The sequence below is a fragment of the Periophthalmus magnuspinnatus genome, chromosome 3 (assembly GCF_009829125.3).
Source record: "Periophthalmus magnuspinnatus isolate fPerMag1 chromosome 3, fPerMag1.2.pri, whole genome shotgun sequence".
Lineage (NCBI taxonomy): Eukaryota > Metazoa > Chordata > Actinopteri > Gobiiformes > Gobiidae > Periophthalmus > Periophthalmus magnuspinnatus.
The window spans coordinates 32,118,582-32,138,989 of NC_047128.1; the positions used below are offsets into that span (position 1 = coordinate 32,118,582).

The 20,408-nt window shown below is 37.6% G+C and overlaps 1 protein-coding gene across 2 annotated transcripts; it reads left to right on the plus strand.

Annotated features, from left to right (window-relative positions):
* The first annotated feature begins 6,736 nt into the window (after positions 1 to 6,736).
* chs1 (chitin synthase 1) lies at positions 6,737 to 20,383 on the plus strand. Of its 2 annotated transcripts, none has more exons than XM_033983765.2 (35): positions 6,737 to 6,928; positions 7,032 to 7,111; positions 9,959 to 10,094; positions 10,408 to 10,593; positions 11,341 to 11,542; positions 11,710 to 11,870; positions 11,978 to 12,053; positions 12,125 to 12,243; positions 12,321 to 12,498; positions 12,621 to 12,717; positions 12,803 to 12,899; positions 13,001 to 13,122; positions 13,204 to 13,299; positions 13,382 to 13,546; positions 13,902 to 14,049; positions 14,130 to 14,195; positions 14,284 to 14,465; positions 14,597 to 14,655; positions 14,737 to 14,937; positions 15,032 to 15,200; positions 15,286 to 15,401; positions 15,481 to 15,660; positions 15,750 to 15,854; positions 15,927 to 16,044; positions 16,162 to 16,243; positions 16,322 to 16,536; positions 16,676 to 16,785; positions 17,339 to 17,420; positions 17,810 to 17,960; positions 18,040 to 18,144; positions 18,688 to 18,798; positions 18,870 to 19,007; positions 19,082 to 19,161; positions 19,234 to 19,306; positions 19,646 to 20,383. In XM_033983765.2, exons 2-35 carry the CDS (start codon positions 7,065 to 7,067, stop codon positions 19,724 to 19,726), a joined length of 4,254 nt encoding a protein of 1,417 aa, XP_033839656.1. In that variant the 5' UTR covers positions 6,737 to 6,928; positions 7,032 to 7,064; the 3' UTR covers positions 19,727 to 20,383. The 2 variants fall into 2 exon arrangements, with proteins under 2 accessions (XP_033839656.1, XP_033839663.1); XM_033983772.2 differs by having other exon boundaries at positions 16,679 to 16,785.
* The last annotated feature ends 25 nt before the right edge of the window (positions 20,384 to 20,408 follow it).

Sequence of the window (20,408 nt, forward strand, 5' to 3'; positions counted from 1 at the left end):
AATTGCCATTTTTTCCCATTTCCAGGTAAATCTGAACCTGACCTGCAAAAATAAACAGCTGAAATGGAATCAGAAAATTAAAAAGTATAATGAGTCTTGGGGTCAATACACCATCGTAGAGATCAATAAGAGACCATGATAACCCCCTTAAGCTCCCCAGGTCCACCTTTATCATGCTCCAATCGCATCCATTTTCATCCAGCACAGACATTGAACACTCGTAGTGAAGAGGGAAGGACTCACTACACTCACACGGCTAAAGGAGCTTTCCAAACACATCTACGTACACCAGGATACATCTTTTCAAATCACAACGGAGACCAATAATTGTGCGCCATGTATTGTTTTTACACTAGAAGAGAAGTTTTACGGGGGTTTTTTTAGTAGTACAGGAGTCAAAACTTTCATTCTGCTATTTGTTTAAAGCAATCCATGTTTTTATAATGCTATTTTATGTTCAGAAAAGGACTTACGGGGAAAAACCTGCTGCATGGTTATTATGTCAGAGGTATCAAGTAGTTCGCATTTTACTGTGATATTTTATACAGCATATATCGCTCTTCAAAATGTGTTATTGTGACAGGCCTGGATGCATTAGGATTGTGCTGTTATTCCTCAGTGAAAGTTTATTTGCAGTTCGTGTCATCTTCATTTCTCACCGAGCTCTTCTCCTCTTCTCTTCTGCCATATCCTCAAATGACACGTGTGCAATACAAAATATGTTTAGGAAAAAGCCACCTTTGGATGTTGACTGAGTCTTAATTGGATGCTGCCATCTTACAGCTCTGATGAAGCTCAAACCTAAATCAATTAAACTGAGCGTCACTCCCTTAAGGCTCACGGTTGTTGTGTTTTTGAGTTGTGTTTCTTTAAGTCAACTTTAATCATGCTCATTTCTAGTTAAGAAAGTCATGTACACATTCTTCTCTCGTTAGAAACACCGAATAATAAAGGTGAAACTGAATAAACCGATGATTTCTAAAAAATACTACCCTATTTTCCAGATTATAAGTCACACTTTTTTTCATGGTTTATATAGTTTTCATAGTTTCATAGTTTTATTTGTGGAATATAAGTCCCAACTGAGTATATAATTTCACATCTTCGTTATTGTCACAGTGACGACCGTGTGAGGGTGTTCTAGGCTTGCACCAGTATCTACTTCTCCTGTACAAAAAACATGTAAAATTTCAACATTACGGTCATTTAAAAGACATCTGAGAAAGACGGAACGTTTGGTCATGCCTCATAAAAGAAAATGGAATTCTGCTGAGTCTAATGACACAGCCACGCGGAAGAGGAAGTAGAAGTGGAAGTGGAAGAGGAAGTGGACGAGGAAGTGGAAGAGGAAGTGGAAGAGGAAGTGGAAGAGGAAGTGGAGGGCAGAACTTCCTCCAGAGTGGGTGGAGTTGTTCAGAAGCGACACTGAGGATGAAGAATTCAATGGATTTAGTGATTTGGAGTGAGATCCAGAGTAAACTTGTTGCTTGTTTTTTATGCTTTATTTATCTGATTAACTGTTAATATCTTACGTTAACAAACCAGACACGTGTTTAGTTCTGTCTGTTCTTCATGTGGCTGAATAAATTTAAATGTGTTAAGTTAGCGTGCTGCACTGTACTGTACTGTATTCAGCCTGTTCTTCTCTATTTTATTCTTATTATCATAACTTGACTTTAAAGATAAAATGTCTGTTCTTATAGTCCAGTGCGACTTATATATGTTTTTTCCTTCATTATTACGCATTTTTTTGGTTGGTGCGACTTATACTTCAGAGCGACATATAGTCCGGAAAATAAAAGAAAAAGAATCACCGGTTTTGTCATCTGTAAAGTGAATGATTTGTCTGTGTAATATATTGCAATAAAAGATAATATGGAAGCTACTTAATAAAACTGACACAATCCCGGTAAACTATTAAAGGTACAAGTGCAAAGAAAGTGTGCACACGATAAATACTGAGCACCAAACAAATTGTTACAGCTGTCATTTGAATAAGTTGATATAGTAATTATTATGACAGGCCTAATGAACAAATTCTCATAATAAGGACTTAAAAAACAGAAACACAAAAAGAAATCCTATTGGTCATTAGATCAGCGACAGAGCAACCACACTTTGTACCTAACAAACTGTCCTCATTCATCGAAGAGGTGGCAGGTCCAGTCCCAGTCAGAGGCCAGACCGGACAGGACGCTACAACAAACCACAGACACAGAACAAAAGCAGCAGAAACAGGGCAGGAGAAGGTGAGAGACACAAGCGGGTAAATTGACTTTGAGGAGGTTAAACTCTGAGTCAATGCCCAGAAGAGATTATGATAAGGAGAAGAAAGGAGAGAGAGAGAGAACAGGCACATATTTCATTAAGAAAAGAAAGCAACAAACACGGGCATGGAGGCCTTTCCCTTTTACCTGCACTGTAAGGCAAGCTAATTAGGTTAGCGGCTAATTAAGCTTGTTTGGATCTACTGAGTCACCTTGACCCGAGCTTCGACCTATCGGTGGATGCTAAACATAAACAGACATGCAAAAATAAAGACACAATTACACACACACCATTAGCAGAACTGTCTCTTGTAAGTGCACTTCACACTCCCACAGCTCCACCAGGTCCATCCATGTCACTTCAAAAACTGACACAGAGATATTAAAACCTCCTAAAAAATGCTCTCACTGGTGTCAACATTGTATACAAGCGTTTTAAACAAGTTCAAACCTTAATTATCAAAAGTAATCAATTTAACATCGAGGTTAAAAAATGTAGTGAAAAATTCTATTTTCGATTTGATTTTTGATTTTTCCTCCCCTCTTTACTACAAATTAAATTAAATTACAAACTACAGAAAAATGATCCAAATTGAAATCAATTGATCATATTCACTGGCGATCGGGAAATCTTTGATGAATAGATTTTCAGCCCTAGTTTAACACAAACGGCAGTGTTTACCACAATGACATTGCTGCAGCCAGAGCAGCAGAGAAAGGGACCAAAGTCCTAATGTTTTTCTGAATCATCAGACCTCATTGTTTATGCTCTGGACCCATCTTCTCTGTTTATGTGAGAGGCATCCACAGAACGACAGTAAAACACCAGCACCAAAAGAGCTCATCACATGACAGACAGTAGTAAGCAAACCATTACTAAGATGGTTTTCGAGGAAAACCCGTGGCATTTCTGCTCATTGCAGCTGTCAAAACATATTACGACTATGTTACGGTCAGAATAACATGAGCCCTATATGTTGAGCAAAACATAGCAAAGCAGGATATATGTGTTAAGGAGAGACACTGCAGGAGAACAGAAAAAAATATTCATTTTAAAGTGCTCTATTTGAAACTTCTGTATGTTTTCATATATAAATAAGCTATTGCATGTGTAAAAATGGCCAAATCCACACATAAATCTCAAAAATGGTTGATCCAGGCTTCATTTAGTTGACATATATAAAAAATTTAATTTTCATCCTATTTTTTATTTACTTAAAATAAAACAGGTTTAGAATTAGATATCAACCCATCCCTCCACACGATCCATCACAATCCTGTTACGTACAAGGCTGGACAGTTTGGTGCATGGAAAGGTGCTACTTTAAGGGGTGATCATTATGCAGTTTGAGAAAACAGCGTTTGAAGATGCAGTGTCTCTTTTCACTTAATGGATGAAAGTTGACTAAATTAATGCTGATTGGACAATGTTTTTATTTCCAGGTAAAAGCTTGTTGAGAGAACAAATATCACTGATAAAAAAGTCCATTTTGTCTCACCTTAAACGAGCAGAAGGGAAATGGCTGTAATTCTCACACCTATTTGTATGAACAATATCTGCATTTACTTAAACAAGTATACACATTTTCTACAGACGAAAGAAATCCAGATGACCAGATCTAAACGCGTCACACTATGTGCCTCTGGCAGACAAGATGTGAGTCTGCACCCTGTGCGCTCTCTGCATGGCTGCATTTTGCACCTGTGCCGACTGTCCCAAACCTGAAATAGCACAAAAGACCTTGGCCAAACTTTCCCCTCAGCCAAGTCATTCTTTAGCACTGTCTGTTAATCTCCGTACATCTCTTCCTCATACTAAACTAGGGTGGGGCAATACAGTGATAAAAATCAAATCGTGAAATCTGCTATTTGGTGAACTCATCATGATTCAATATTTCTCTGTTCAATGCACCTGTCTGCTCAAACACGGAAACATGGTTTTGCTCCTACACAGCACAGTATGATATGCAAACATGTTAATATAATGTATAATGAAACACATAACAAAATTGTACACAGCTCAAGCGTCCTGGAGCCAGGAGCACATAACCTGTGATTCAACTTTTCGCCTGGATAAACATGAGAGGTCCTTCCATCTGATTTCACTCTTTCATTCTGTCACTATGACTCTCTCTTGCCCTCCCCTCTGCCCTGCACTCCTAATTTGTTTTAGCTGCCTTCCACACCATCTCACTAACACCTCAGCCTAGACTTTTCTCCCTCACTTGCTTTCAATTAGTCCTCTTGTCCATGCCTTATCAAGGGACTCTAATTCCACCAGCTCTCCTCTTGCATCCTCCTGTTCCCATTTCCTTTTGATTGGTGTGGTTTGCTGACAGAATACTTCCCAGCATTTGTCAGGGCCCATCCTGTGCCTCTCTGACACATGGCTGTGGGAGCTTCACCTTCTCATTGTGACAATGTGCACAGTGCTGTTCTGTCACCCAGCCAAAGCTATTTCAGTGGCTTGTTTGTAAATTGTTTTGTCTTAGTTTGGTGAAGACGCCACAATAGGGAAAATCTGAAAATTCAATCACAACAATGATTGAATATTGTAACAACAACAACATATGTTTTATGTATAATAAAACACTGTTGAATCAAACTGTATTAAACTGAAAAGATTTTGGAGAAGTAAACAGCTGTTTTTGACTCAAAGTCTGTATTGTGATAAAGAGCTGGTGGGATTGGGTTTAGAACAAAGCCGTGAGTGGATTCTAGTCCATATGTGACAGTTACATAGAAACAAATGTGTGCACGTTAGTGATGGACTGTGTCAGTGTCATTTGTGATTCTAGTTTCAGTGATTCTAGTTTCTGTCTCCAGAAACAGCCCGAGGCCTGGCTCAGAGCAAAGGGTTCACCTACTGTCCACCGTGCCACATTTAAAAAAAACATAGCCTACTTTTTAAGTGAGGATACAAGACTATGCACTTAGAGGTTTACAGCTATAACTTGGGACGTTATACTGTCTATATTAAAATTAATTACTTTAAATAAAACACGTGATGCATGGGCTGCAAGGTTAATCACAGCAGAACAGCAGTTTGAATGGTCACAATTAGCAAATCACAATGGCAGCGTGTGTATAAACTCTGCTAAGCACGCAGTTTAGGCCTCTCAAATGTTAATCCTTGTTTTTAAAATGAACATCACTGAAAAGCCAATTGCAAATATAATTGCAATTTGTCAGAAAAGTCCAAATTAGCTATAGGCTATAGTTCTGCCCTATGTAAGACTGAATGATTGTGTTTGTCCAATGACATCACTGTGTCAGATTGTAGTAAGACGCACAATTACCACCTCGAATTATTACAAGTGAGGAAAAGTGGAACAACACCAAAAAGCAGCAGTACATATCTGAGGCAGCATGTAGCTACAGAATAACATACAACACAGTGTCCATAAGGAGACTATTTTAGTTGGCATTGAACGCCTGAGTCTAAATTAGGCCAGCGCTCGTCCTTTGTGACCTTCCTATATAGAGCAGACAGGCTTCAGCTGTGAACAGAACCAACAATCACTTATATGGTAAACACATACAGTCTACACAAACAAATACAACATATTTATCTATATCTCTATCTTAAAAATACTGTAGAGTGAGGGATACTGTAAAGCCTAGGTCACTTCAACAAAAACTAAACTCCACAGCACATCCTAGTGTGACCAGTCCAGACAAAGTATTAACATCTCCATGGACACAAGCGTGCCCTCCACCAGAAAAACTACACAGTGCACCTTTAATAACCTACATACACTAACGTACACTGGCATGTAAAACATTAGTGGAGACTAATTAATCTGGAAAAGCCCTCATTGTCAGACAGCTGAAGATAAGATAGAGTAGACATGTCAAACTAAAGGTTCACGGGCCAAATCCAACACCCCAAAACCCCATTGAGCCAAGTTTTGGGCCTGATAATAAGGTAAATATTAAAAATGTATGAGTCTCATTTCAGGTCTGTCTCTGTTGTGGTCCCTGACCAGCTCAAATGGGAAAAATGTGTCCCCCCTTGACACTTTGAGATAAAGTGATTTAGACAAACAAAAACTGGGATACCACAGTGCCCCCACTGGTTATATGTGACATCTGCACACCACAAGAAGAATAAAACTTAATATTCATTACCAGCACTCTAATGTTAGTTAATGAAAAACAACAGTGAGACAGTGGGGTCAGGATTGTGTGGCTCTGTCTGTGTAAACACCTGAGAATGATCCTTGTACCTTTTACTGCATCTTATTGCTGCTCATAAAAACTCTACAGCCTGAATGTCTTGGTCACTGACAAATTTTGATTAGTCAAACACACTTATGTGTGACAAATCAAATCTCAACCCTCCTACTTTGAGATTATAAACTGAGGGTGGCATCTGTTTGACACGCAACATGGTTACCAGGCAATATTATTGTAAATGTTTGCTTCCTGATTGACATAGGTTTCATAAACTATAATCGCTGCACACTTAAGGGGCTGTGACTGTATTCTCTGCATAAAGATAAGGGCACAGAGCCGGGCGCACTCGTGCTCATGGCTGTTTGATTTGTATTCCTCCTTTTTACACATACTGCTTGGATTATTTTACTGCATAAATCTTTATTTTTGAAATCATGACAATATTTTTATGTGGCTAAAAACTGGAGACAAGAGAAATACAGGTACATTTAAGTGTGTTCTACTGTTTTGGTCTTTTTAAAAACATTTTTTCATTAAGTTTTATTTTTCATATGTATCGGTTTATTGTGCCTTTTTTTGTGGCAGGAAAGATATCGTGTGATACTGACCTAAAACAAAATGGATGACTTGAAAACAAGAGCAACTAACCGAGAAGATCGGCACAAGTAAGGTCCCAAACATTTTAGATGAACAGTGTATTTAACTGTACTGCTACTTTGTCATGGTTTATTAACACGTGGGACTCATCTGCTCTCAACTTCTGGAGGCAGAATAAATCATGTGTTTTTATATATACATAAATGTTGCTTAAAAAGAAAACAACTTAGATGATTAGCTACAGGTTTTGCTTTATGATAACTGGACATTTCTTGGCATAAATCATGTTTACATTTGATTCAAATTGACATTCTGTTAGGTCAGAGTTTATTTTAATTTTTTATAAAAATCAAAAAACCTTAAAATACTTTGAAAACGTGCGATTGGGAGTTGAACAAAATGTGTGCTGTTTCCTGTAGCATGGCTATTAATCATTTATTTTTATTGAATCTCTATCCATCCAAGCAATATAAGTATTGTAAATCTAGATTTCAATTTGATGCCATTTCACAGCTTAAAGGAAAGAGTTGATTTCCCCGTGCACTTCTCTCGTCTGTTCCTTATTGCTCATGTTCAGTGATATCACTCTATCATGGGCCACATTATGACTATCTGGTGTCATTAAGAAGTTACTGATACGATACACACCTCAATACACAGACCACACAGACCACACCCCAAAACCCTGGGTTATTTTTTCTACTCCACTGCTGTGTCAGGGCCGCTGGGTCAGTTTTTGGTGTTATTTTCACAGAGTTGGGTTGTTTTTCTTAGCCTTAACGCTGGGTCAATAGGTTGAGTCATAGTCAGGTCATTTCAATGGCACATTATAATAAACATTTCCCTGCCTTTTATCGGGTCTACCCAGTGGTCTGGGTCAAATCTTCTCAAAGAACCCAACAAAAAGGGTCAAATACAGACTCTCCAACTGTCACTGACAGCCAAAAGAAATGTCTCTTAAATAGCACTATGGTGGTCATTAAAAGTATTTAATCCATTTATTGGGTAGAATTAACCCAGCAGAGTAGTTCAATAGAACCAAGAATTGAGTCGAGAAAATAACGTAAAAAGATGTGTTAAAATTATAACCCAAACTGTTGGGTCACAATAACCAAGAGATGTGATGGTCCGATACTGACCCAGCACTGGGTTATTATGTACACAAGTTGGGTTGTTTTTAACACAGTATTTTTAGTGTTCATGATACGATACGTATCTCGATACAGGACATTTTCGATTTGATACAATCCGATTCAATATATTTCAAATTGATTTGATAAAGTAAAAATGAAAGTCTTTCAGACGCTTAATGTTCAGACCCATTAAAAAATACATAAATAAATAAATAAAACATTAAAGGTGCGTTTATTTTCCATTTATTGAAGATGAGTGAACATAACAAAGAGCATGTTACTAACCAGAACAATACATCAAACTGTAACTTACGCAACTCAACATTGACTTGTACAAAGGGACATTACAGTTTAAATACTTTAAAGACTCACTACAGAACTAAATCATGTGATACTAAAAGTCTTTGTTAAACCATTACCTGTGCAAAGTTAATATAAGAAATACATTATTTTAAGCATCAAAACTGAATATGTCAAATGTACTGCGTTAATGGGTTTCCTTCCTCTAAACAAGCAACAAAATGGCAGTGTTGTCACAAAATAATCTGGTACAATACGATGCGATATGTGGATAAAACAGCCCACGATATTGATACTATTTCATTAAATTAAATAATACAACATATTGATATTTTGATATTTTTGTACACCCCTAATTAGGACAGCACTTCTCTCTTTAAAATGTATCAGCAATAATGAGCATAAAGTATCAGTGGTGAAAAGCAGATCAGTTTGACTTCAGCAATGAAAAATTAGTCTGGTAAAAGTACTGAGAATATGGAAGAACATAAATACAAAAAATAGAAACAAGTATAGACTTCCAATTTGCAAATTCAATAACCTCAAGTATGAAAGACAAGTAGTAATTGAAAAGAACATACTCCATAGAATCTAACCAGCATTTAACAGCATCAACATTCAATAACTGTCCTTGGTCCAGGCATGTCATTAGCAAAACAACACATTTCTCTATTTATTAAATGCTTTTATAACAATCTTGGTTTCATTCCTCAATAAAATGTGACACCAAACAATTCACAGTGAGTCTTAATTAAATGTCTTGAAGGGTAGAGTTAGTGGTTGTGTTTCGATTTACACAAGTTTGTCATAGAGGAAGGATTCACCCATACACTTGGCATATTTATTGATAGTTGCTATGGTCATAAATCAAAGATCACTGCTGTGTAGTCAATTCAGAGGTCCAAACTCTGATATCTTCCACCAGTTAATCAACAGTGTGACATAAAGTGCATTGTGAAATACTATTTTAAGACCACAACAGCCATGAGGACTCGTCATCAGGCCTTGACAGCACTAACCAAATGTCAAATGGTGGTAGATTTTAATTTAAGCTGCTAACATATTCAATTCCACTAGTCAGGGGCGTCAAACTGGGTGGTAAAGGGCAGCGCTGCAATGATTAATCAACTAATCGTGAATAGTTGGCCAATTGATTTCTTCCCATGCCTGGGTTTTGTCCTGCTACGAGAGAGTACACCAAATTTAGAGGCAAAAACATAATTCGATTTAATCACCTGTATTTGCTACTTTTTGTGATTCAATCCCTGATTCCCTTTCCAGACATAAAACCACATGTAATCTAACTTTATGGCTTTTATTGCCCAGAGTGTTATTATACTAAAACTTTAAACCAACTCAATTTGAGCTGGTAAAATCATATTTGGACATTGGCTTTTGAAAAGGACCGCAGGAGATAATGAGTGTTTTTGTCCTTATTTGTGTTTAGTTAAAGTGCTTATTTGTGTTTGTATTTTACCTCAGAGGAACATGGGATCCGTTCCTGTTGAACCCGGCCGGAGCAGAGAAGGAGCAGAAAAGAACATGTTTCCGTATTGCCCAATATCTAGTTACAATATTTGTGGGCATGGCTGTTTTGACCAGTGCTGTTGTAGCAAAGGTACCATTACACTTTGTCCACAGTATTAATGCTGTATTTTAAAACCTGTGAACCTGGACTATGAGCATTATGCAGCTTCTGAGACTTTCTGAGGGTTCCAGCAAACACACATATTAAGCTGAATTTTGGTAATTTATTTTCAGAATCAAAAATGCATAACTTCACTTGACTTAGAGTAAATCTTAAACTATTGCTTTTGATTCTACCTTTGCACTAACAAGTCTGCATTAAAACATCTTCTAAAATAGCCAAACATAAATGTCTTTTGTCTTTAAATCTCATAACTGTATGACTTTAACATGTGTCCTCACAGGGCTCGTTGCTGGTGCTGTCCACTCTGGCCAGTCCCAACTCAATGCGCACCTCAAAGGAGCAGCAGTTCTATATGCTCATGTTAGTCTTCTGCCTCGTCTTTCCCAACTTTCTGGCCTTCCTCAAGTCTCTGTGGAGATGTGCCTTCAAGAGCTTTGTCACACCAAACTTCAAAACCATGTGCTTCGTAAGTTTTATATTAAAAAAAGATGCAAAAATCATTTAAAATAGTTTGACTAATGCTGTATTGTCCTACCTATATGCTTGTACTTAGTTGCAATTATGTGAAAAATCCAATATATAAGTTTCCAACACAATGACGCATGAAAGGTTTTAAAATGTAATTATCACTGAAGCACTCAAAATCCACTGCCTGGCCAAAAAAAAACAAAAAAAACGTCACCACCAAAAAAAGGTCACACATTCTAATATTTGCTTGTTACGCCTTTAGATTGGCATTGTTTCGATTTCGCTTCTGCAATGTCACAAGATTTATTTCCATCCAGTGTTGCATTCATTTCTCACCCAGATGTTGCATTGATGATGGTCGAGTCTGACCCCTGCATAAAGCCTTCTCCAGTACATCCCAAAGATTCTCAATGAGGTTAAGGTCTGGACTCTGTGGTGGAGATTTGAGCTTGATGAATCCTGGCATTGTCATCTTGGAATATACCCGTGCCATTAGGGAAGAAAAAAATCCATTGATGGAATAACTTGGTCATTCAGTATATTCAGGTAGTCAGCTGACCTCATTCTTTGAGCACAGACTGTTGTTGAACTTAGCCCTGACCAACTGCAGGATGCTCAGATCTATTTGCTCAGTTAAATCCAGGTGGCAACGTTTTTGGGGGTTTTTTTGGGCCAGGTAGTGTATGTTGTGAAAGGAAATAGAGCCTTCTATGGTGAGCTAACAAACACGCTTTTGCCTCATCAGATTTGTGCCATCGAGTGCCTGGTGTCTCTGGGAACCTCCGTCTTGGTGCTGGTTGTCATGCCTCAGTTTGATGTTCTGACTAATCTTTTCATCAGTGGGGGAGTGTGCCTTGTGCCCGCAATCCTACAGATCGTATTCAGACTTCAGGCCGAATCTTGGAAAATTGTCTTCCCGCTCTGCTCCCTGGTTTTCACGATAGCAGGTAGGCAAAAAATATTATCTCAGTATTTTATCTTGATGACATGACAATAATTAGTCAGACATTTGCTCAAAGGTTGAAGTTCTCACAGAAAGTTAATGGCCTGTAAAAGCAACAATTGCGCTATACAGCTATATTTGTTCATATTAAACTTACTGACAAATCCACAGGCTACTTCCTCTTGGGCCTTGACTACTATGCCCGAGTAACATCCTTCGTGGACAGACAGGATGAAACAAACTACATGTACATAGGCGTAGGCGTTTTCTCGTCGCTGCTCATCTCCCTCTGCTGGTGGGAAAATCCAGTGCAAGCGTCTAACCGCATGGAGGTAAATGTGAACAACTTTAACATAATTACTGCATGTAATTTATCTGAAGTAAACTTGGAACTTCCTCGTCTGCTTCTAGTAAATAGTCTTCTAATGTGTATTTTCAGGAGACACTGCGGGAGCTGGAAGGATTTCGGGACTTTGTGTCTTGTGTCAGCAGTCTTCTAAGGATAATCATTATTGGTGATTATCTGGAATTTATGCATTATTTTCAGTGATCTAAGTTTATAAAATGTGTTTATTGTGTGTTTCAGGAGGTGTATATCTATTATACTATAAAGTCATTGCCAAGACAATTCTTTGGGAAGATTTTATAATAGGGAATGAGGAGTACAACCTGCTGCAAGTTGGACTAGGACTGTTATTCTTACAGGTAAAGTCAAGAGTCTGATGTGTAAATCTTTGTGTGTAAATCAATTATTTTCAATTTATAATGCAACTTTTGTCTAGGCCTTTTGTGCAGCTGCTTGCCACTGGTTTGGTGTAGTGGCCTGCAAAATCCATGCTGTTAGGTTGAGTTTTGCCCTGCCAGTGTGCTGTGCAGGTCCCTCTGTGGTTCTATTGGGAATGATATTGTTCATTACTGAGTCCAAGACACTGGCTGGAGTAGAAGAAGGGAGCATCACAGGTGGGTTTCTGCAAAGATACGCATTAAAGAAAGACAGAGACAGAGGCTATATGGGATAACAGGACTACTGAGTATTTTCCAAAATAGAAATGTAGTTTAAAAATGTCCTTACTCTTTTACAGAGTTTTGTGGAAGTCTTGTGAATCTCCACGACAAAAACACAACTTCAATGATACTGTTAGAGATCACCAGGAGCATTTGCCGCACATCACTGAACAGGTACTTAAATATACAGTTGAAAATCAGCACCATGCCTGGATATTAGATTTTGAATCTTTGTATATTTTATTGTTTTCCAACCTAGTCATTATGAGCAGTGGCCATTTGCTATGCTGGCTCTGGAGGGGTTGTGTATGTGGTGTGGATTCCTCACCTGCACTCACTATGTGTGGAAAACAAAGGTAAAGCACACACGCATTAGTTGTCATTTAACAAAAGGCTTCTGTGATGAAAAAATACTGAAATACTACAAAAACCTAAACTTGTGTAAAACCAAAATCAGGTCCAGCGCATTGAAAGAACATCACAGCTCTTTGTGCGAAGACTCTACGAATCCTGTTTCATTGACCTGTCTCTGTTACTCAACACTAAGATGAAGGTGGCAAGAGCCAAAAATCAAGACAAGTAAAGAAATATTACAGTATATATTGTGTAGAATAGTATAGTATCCACAAAATATCACTTAATTCTATTTCTCCTGAACAGCCAAGACCAAATACAGAACTGTGTCATCTACCTCTGTGCAACTATGTGGCATGAAACCTACGATGAGATGCTAAAGATCGTAACATCAATGTTTAGGTATGGTATACACAACAAACAAGTGTGTGTGTGTTAATTTTACCTTTCAAATAATCATCACTGGTAATGCTAATTGTTTCAGGTTGGATCGATACCGAGGCAATCCAGTGAAGCAACACGCTGACTGCTTTAACTTTGAGTGTCACATATATATGGATGATGCTTTTATGGATGATAAGGAAACGGGAAAAAGACTGGTTAATTCTTACGTCAGTGACCTCATTAATGTTGTCATAGAGGTTTACAGGTGAGATGGTTATTTTACTAGGGCTGTAGTCAACTAGAGAAATTCTTTGTCAACCAAAAACATGAATAGGCTGCAAGAGGGAGATGTATTATGCCAGAAGAGTTCTCTATTATCTGATCACAGTACTGAAACAAACTGCACACACAAGATTACAAGCTCATATGAGTTCTTGAAAAACGTGTGTAGAAAAAAAGTAATAAGAAACTGCATATTTATATATTTACTTAGTACTTACTACTTACTACTTTGATAAAATTATACTCCAAAAAAACTATTGACTAATAAAAATGTAGATTAACTAGGTTAGGTGACTAAAGCTCATTGCTCAGACAGTGGTATGTTTGTCTTTACTCAGAGTGTTCACACACAAAGAGCCAGATGAAGTGTCCATCATTGAGACTCCGTATGGAGGCAGGCTTGTGGTTGTGCTGCCACAGGGAAACATGCTCTTCGCTCACCTCAAAGACAAGAAACTCATCCGGAATAAGAAGAGGTGGTCACAGGTATACATATTCAACCTTTTTTTTTTTACAAAACTACTTTTATCAAATGTGTATTAATTAATTATATGAATCTTTTTCAGATTATGTATTTATATTACCTGCTGGGATGGAAGGGCTATCTCTCCAAGAATCCTCATAAATTAAGAGTAGGGGTGGATTTCTTTTGGCAATATGAATGTATTTATGTTCTTTGTTTTATCTAAAAAAAAAAAAAAAAAATGTCCATCTTTTCAGTACAAGAAAGAAAGCATGCGATCATTGGATCGGTACTCTGACCTGTCAAACCATTTTATCAAGGCTTGGGATGACATTGAGATCCACAACAGGAAGGACATTTCAGATGACAACACTTACATCTTGGCTTTGGACGGAGACACAGACTTCCAACCAAAAGCTGTGATTCTCCTTGTAGACAGGTACAAGTGTAACAATCCAGGAGGAGTTTTCTATTTTAACGAGCTTAGTTTGTCAAATCATCCAGGACTGGGTCACAGAGGCAGCAGTCGTTTTGTTTCGTACATTTCATGTTGCATTTCATTATCAACAGGTTACGTATGTATGACAGTGTGGGTGCAGCTTGTGGTAGGATTCATCCAACTGGAATGGGTAAACAATGGAATTGTTTTATTATTCTTGACTGTTTGTTGTTTATTTTTGTTTATTATACTGAAATACTGTATCACATAGGTCCAATGGTATGGTACCAGAAGTTTGAGTATGCTGTGGGCCATTGGTTACAGAAAACAGCAGAGCATGTGTTTGGTTCCGTGCTTTGCAGCCCAGGTTGCTTCAGTCTGTTTCGAGGCTCAGCTCTAATGGATGACAACGTTCTGAAGAGGTACACCACCAAAGCCACACGAGCGTCAGAGTACGTGCAGTATGACCAAGGTACGTGCCACATTCAAACAGTTTGAAATTCTTTAATGCTTGTCTAAAAATACTGACAAATTATTACATGTAATGTTTTTATTATTCCCTGTAGGGGAGGATCGTTGGCTGTGCACGTTATTATTGCAGCAAGGATGGCGCGTGGAATACAACGCTGCGTCAGATGCTTACACAAACTCACCCCAAGAGTTTAAAGAGTTTTACAACCAGCGGAGAAGATGGGGCCCATCTACATTAGCAAACACACTTGATCTTTTACACAGGTTTGTCATGCTAAAATATTCCTCATAAAGATGTTTTTGAGTCAAATATCACTCAATGACTTTCAAACTGTGGTCCAAATTGCAGTGGTTCAGAGACAGTGAAAAGAAACACATCCATCTCAAGACTTTACATCTTCTACCAGATGTTCACTGTTGGCTCTTCTATTCTTGGACCAGCCTCTGTGACACTGATGATAGCAGGTACACACAGTTAGTCTATGGACCCAAAGTAAAGCATTCATTTGAAACATTATATTTTACCACTTATTTGGAATGACAGGTGCTTTCCAGTTTGTCTTCCAAATTGCTGGAACACTCTCCATCATCGTAGCGAGCATTCCCCCTGTGTTCTACATCATCATCTGCTTTATCACTAAGGCCAACACCCAGATCACCATCGCTGGGATAATGAGTGTCCTCTACGCTTTTCTGATGACGGCTTCTTTCTTCTCCATCATTGGTCAGTATACTGTTACCTTAAATAAAATCATGCATTAAACATAACTAAACAAACTAACTAAACTAAACATACTAAATGTATGTTTGTAGGTGACATGGTTATGCAGGGCACGTTCCTGACACCCACTGGGGTATTTTTAGTGTCCATGACCATCATGTACATGGTAACAGCTATTCTCCACCCAGAGGAGTTTGGTACGGCCCACCTTTTTATTACAAAGCAAAGATTTCTGTGAAACAAGTAACCATGTGTAATCTATTCCATAGGTTTGATCATCTACGGCCTGATGTACTTCATCTGTATTCCCAGTGGATACCTCCTCCTGACCATTTACTCACTGGTCAACATGAACAACGTGTCATGGGGCACAAGGGAAACCAGCAAGTAATGCATCAATTATCCTAATATGTTATCATTTAAAACTACTAAAAACTCTGTACGATGCATGTTGAACTGGATGCTGTGCCTCATATGACAATGACATGCATTTCTTTGGTTCAGGGGAGAGGCAGAGGCCAAGACACTCCAGAACACCCTGTGTGACAAGAACTGTCAGCTTTGCTGCTGGGACATGAAAATACAGGTACACCATGGTGCCCAAAATAATTTAAGTAAAAATGTCCCAGTACAATTCACATAATTTTAATCATCACCTCTTCAGGTAACCCAGGAAGTAGATAATGTAATGTTTCAGAAGATGGTGGGACATCCTGCACTGCTAGCTCCTCCGCTTCTCATTAACCCTCAATCAACAACACAAGAAACTGCCCTACTGCAGCAGAAAGATGACTCGCCCGAAGAAACAATAGAAAAAGAAGAGAATAAACCAGATCAAGATATACAGCCAAAATATAATCGAGGAGCTTCCATTTCCAGGTGTGCAATAGAATCATTCACAACAGTTTTTAAAGCACTTGCTACAATCTGGGATATTTACGTAGCAATTTCAGATGTCCATTAATATGTACAGCCCCTACAAAATGAAAAAATAAATGTCTGTGCCTCTCTCTAACAGCAGTGATTACAGCAGCGATAAGAAGAGCCTATTGTCCTCAGACTTTGATGACGATGATGATGATGAAAACTACAGTTCACTGGCAGAAAAAAAAAAATTTCCTATCAAAGGTAAGAAACATATGGAATGAAAACTAATTACTGTTAATCAGTAATTATTGATGAAGCCAGAGTAGTAGAGCACACAGCGCTTCAAATGCAGGGGCTCTTTATTTCACAAAAAACACTTTTCTGTGTTTAAACTAATGGTACATAAACGTACAAAAAACGGCAGTGGCACCTCTGCAAGAAGACAAAAGCAAATACTTTCCACTGTTAATTCATAAAAACAATATTTGTTCATACAGCCCCTTCCTTACTGAGATGGTCGAGATTGAATTTGTGTGGCTTAAAACAGATCTTAGACAAAGCTCAGAGTGATCGTGTTTTCTGGTGCATTCCCCAAGTGCAAGTGCACAGGACTATATGCTTTTTTTATTTTTTAAACACTCCCATAAAAGTATGTAGCACTACAGCACCACAGTGTGTGGAAAACAGGTATTACAACAAACCCTGGGTGAAGGAAAATACAAATAGGATTTACATTTTACAATGTACAGTTTATCACATGTACCTTTTTCACCTGGTCACACTGACATTGCAAACATCTATGTCGTTCATGCAGATTGGGTAAATCCAGTGAAGAAGGAGTTCCTAACAAAGCTGACTACTTCAAATATGGCAAAAAACTTGAAGGAACAGATAAGGCAAGTTCTCATTCTCAAGACACACATTGGTATTCCATAGCATTTGTTTTAATATATTATACAACAACAGCACTCTAAAATTAAAGCTACACTATTTAACATTTGAGGCGACGGGTCCTGCTCCACCTGCTCATGTCCATGGAGATGTTATTGTTTTGCCTGGGGTGTTCCGCAGTATGACATTATACTTTTAGCGCTATGGAGATAAGCAAGTGATGAACACTTCAGCTGAAAAGTTACATAGTGTATCTTTAACTCAAGTATAGTGAGAAAAGTCCCAGAAAAGTGTTGATAAATGTGTACTGCTGCAAACAGTTTTGTTTTTCACATATTTAAGAGAATACAAAATTGGTATAGCGCCTTAAACCAAAAAGTGTTTTTGTGTGTAGGTATGTACTTCTCCCCAATGAGGATGAGCTCTATGAGCAGCTGGAGCCGACGTTAAATGACATACTCAACTCACAGCTCAGCAGAGTCGGGCCTGAAGACATCCCCTCAAACAGCCAACTGGATGAACTGAGGGATGCACTTACCAGACATGTAATCACAGGACTGCTAAGCATTTTAATTTTAAAATACAAAAAAACTAAATACATAACCAATGTACTTCCTCTGCCAGGCACGACAAATCCTGAAGAGCCACCATAAGAAAAGACTTGAAAAGAAAGTCAAGAGCGCTATTGAGAAAACCCTCAAAGCCCCACAAGTTGAACAACTGAATGAGGTACAGTTTCCACACAGATTCACAGTTTTGTGCTGAAGTTGGCATACACTATAGTAGATGTAGTTTACATTACAACCTGATAAACATTACAAAAGTCTGAATAAAAATGGAGCTTATTTACTAGTATCTACTTGCTGTATGTCAGAAAATTAAATAGGTAAGATAATAGGAAGTACAGTATACTGTTGAAGAATTTTCCCCACATTTCTTCACTGTCATCATAAAAATATTAAATAGTTTGCACACCAGGTGCTAAAAGATCCTCAAAACTATAGCCTTATTTCCCTATTAACTTCATGTGCAAAAGTCAAGAAAGGTGGAAGGTACTAAAATACTTCAAAAAACAGCGGAACAAAAGAGCCAAATAATGACTCAAAATACTACACAATTTCACTAAACTCCTCATCTAAAAAAGGCATATGGGTTCATGCCATATGAGGTCTTCTTAAAAAGGTTGTTAGCCCACAAAATATTAAAGTTGTTTTAACTGCATAATGTGATATTGTAGTAGTAGTAGTTTATCATCTGTCTGATACTAATTAGGATGAAAAAGACTTCTGGGATAAGTTACTTGAACGATACCTGACACCAATTAATGACAGCAAGGAGCATCAAGACGAAGTCAGCAAAGAGCTCAAATCACTACGAAACAAGGTACCTGCACCTGGTAACACTGACTCTGTATGTAAACAAATGTTTAAATATGTTTGTTATTTCCTTCACAGGCAGTCTTCCTCTATTTTATCATAAACATTTTGTGGGTGGTTGCAACATTCTTCCTCCAAGCAATAGGAAATGATGTGATCAGCATCAAAATCCCTAAATATTTTCCAAATGGTACTCTGTCAGACGAGTATCTCAAGGTGGGACAGGGGAAAATTTTAAGATACTGGATTTGTGACCTGCTTTAAGTACCTGTTTACTCACGCTGTTGCAGGTTGAACCTCTGAGCTTGATGTTTCTTCTGTCCTTTGCCGTTCTACTTCTGGTCCAGTTCCTGGCGATGTTATATCATCGGTACATATGCTTCTTATGCTGAAAAATGAAAGATAATTTCTATTTGTTACATCAATTTGTATTCTGTTTCAGGGTGTATACTCTTATCCATATTGTATCTTATCGGAGCAAAGAAAAGGACTACATAGAGAAGGCCACATCATATGTAAGTAACACCTGACAAAATAATTGCATATTTAAGTTTTTTTCTCTTTTTTTATATGCATGAATGGAGTTGTGTGAGACGGTTAATGGAGCAAAATACCTAAACTGACTGAATAAGTTGAACAGTCTATGGATGGACAATTGTTTACTCTACTTTACTGTTTCCTATTAATTTGGTTTAATTTGTCGCCAGTGTGATATTGATCCCGTTTATTAAAGAGGAATAAAAACATTTTAGTCTCATGATCGTTAATTTACAGTTAATAAGGAATTGTATATGTCAAATTTAAGTTTGACTGATTTTTTCTGGCCTATGTGCGGCTCATTTGTTTCTGTTTAGGACCCAGACAGGGATGACTACATTGAAGAAAACATAGGAGCCATAGAACTGACCGTCACAAGCGACGATCTGCAATCATAGCCATGTTCATACTTTTCACCGTTTAACTACATCATGATTTATGTGTTTGTTTTTGTAAAATGCATTACAAAAAATACTGCTACTACATGTCAGTACTTGGCACTATAGAACTCAAACACTACATTTTCATTCATTAACTCATATCAGATCTAAATGCTAATAATTTGAAGTGTTGCCAAGCTTGAAAAAAGGCATTATTTTATTGTTGATGTAATTTCATTGTGTCTGTAAGTTATTTGTCCAGTAAAACCTGAAAATCAAGATTTGTTCATTCATCCATTCATTCAAAATACTGTTTATGAATAGACTAATAAAAGAAAATTATTTGAAAATATTTGTAAGGTCTGAGCTTATTTACATGTAGCTGAGGTTATCTTTCTACAAAACCACCTTGATTATTCATAAACTGTATTATCATGACGTGTATCCCAATTTCTCCACTGAAATCACATTATATTTAGTTCAACTTCACTTTTGCCTCCAGTCGGTTCATTTTCTGAATTTATAATGTATTACAACCCTTTAAGAATATATGTAGCACAATTAATTATCTTTGTGTAAAACCAATAATTAACACTCAAAACAATGAAAATAGTTTTAACATGTTATTACTCATTTGTGAATTACAGTAGGTTTATATTACTTTAAAAGCTTGAGGAAAAGTACAGATGAATACGTGTTT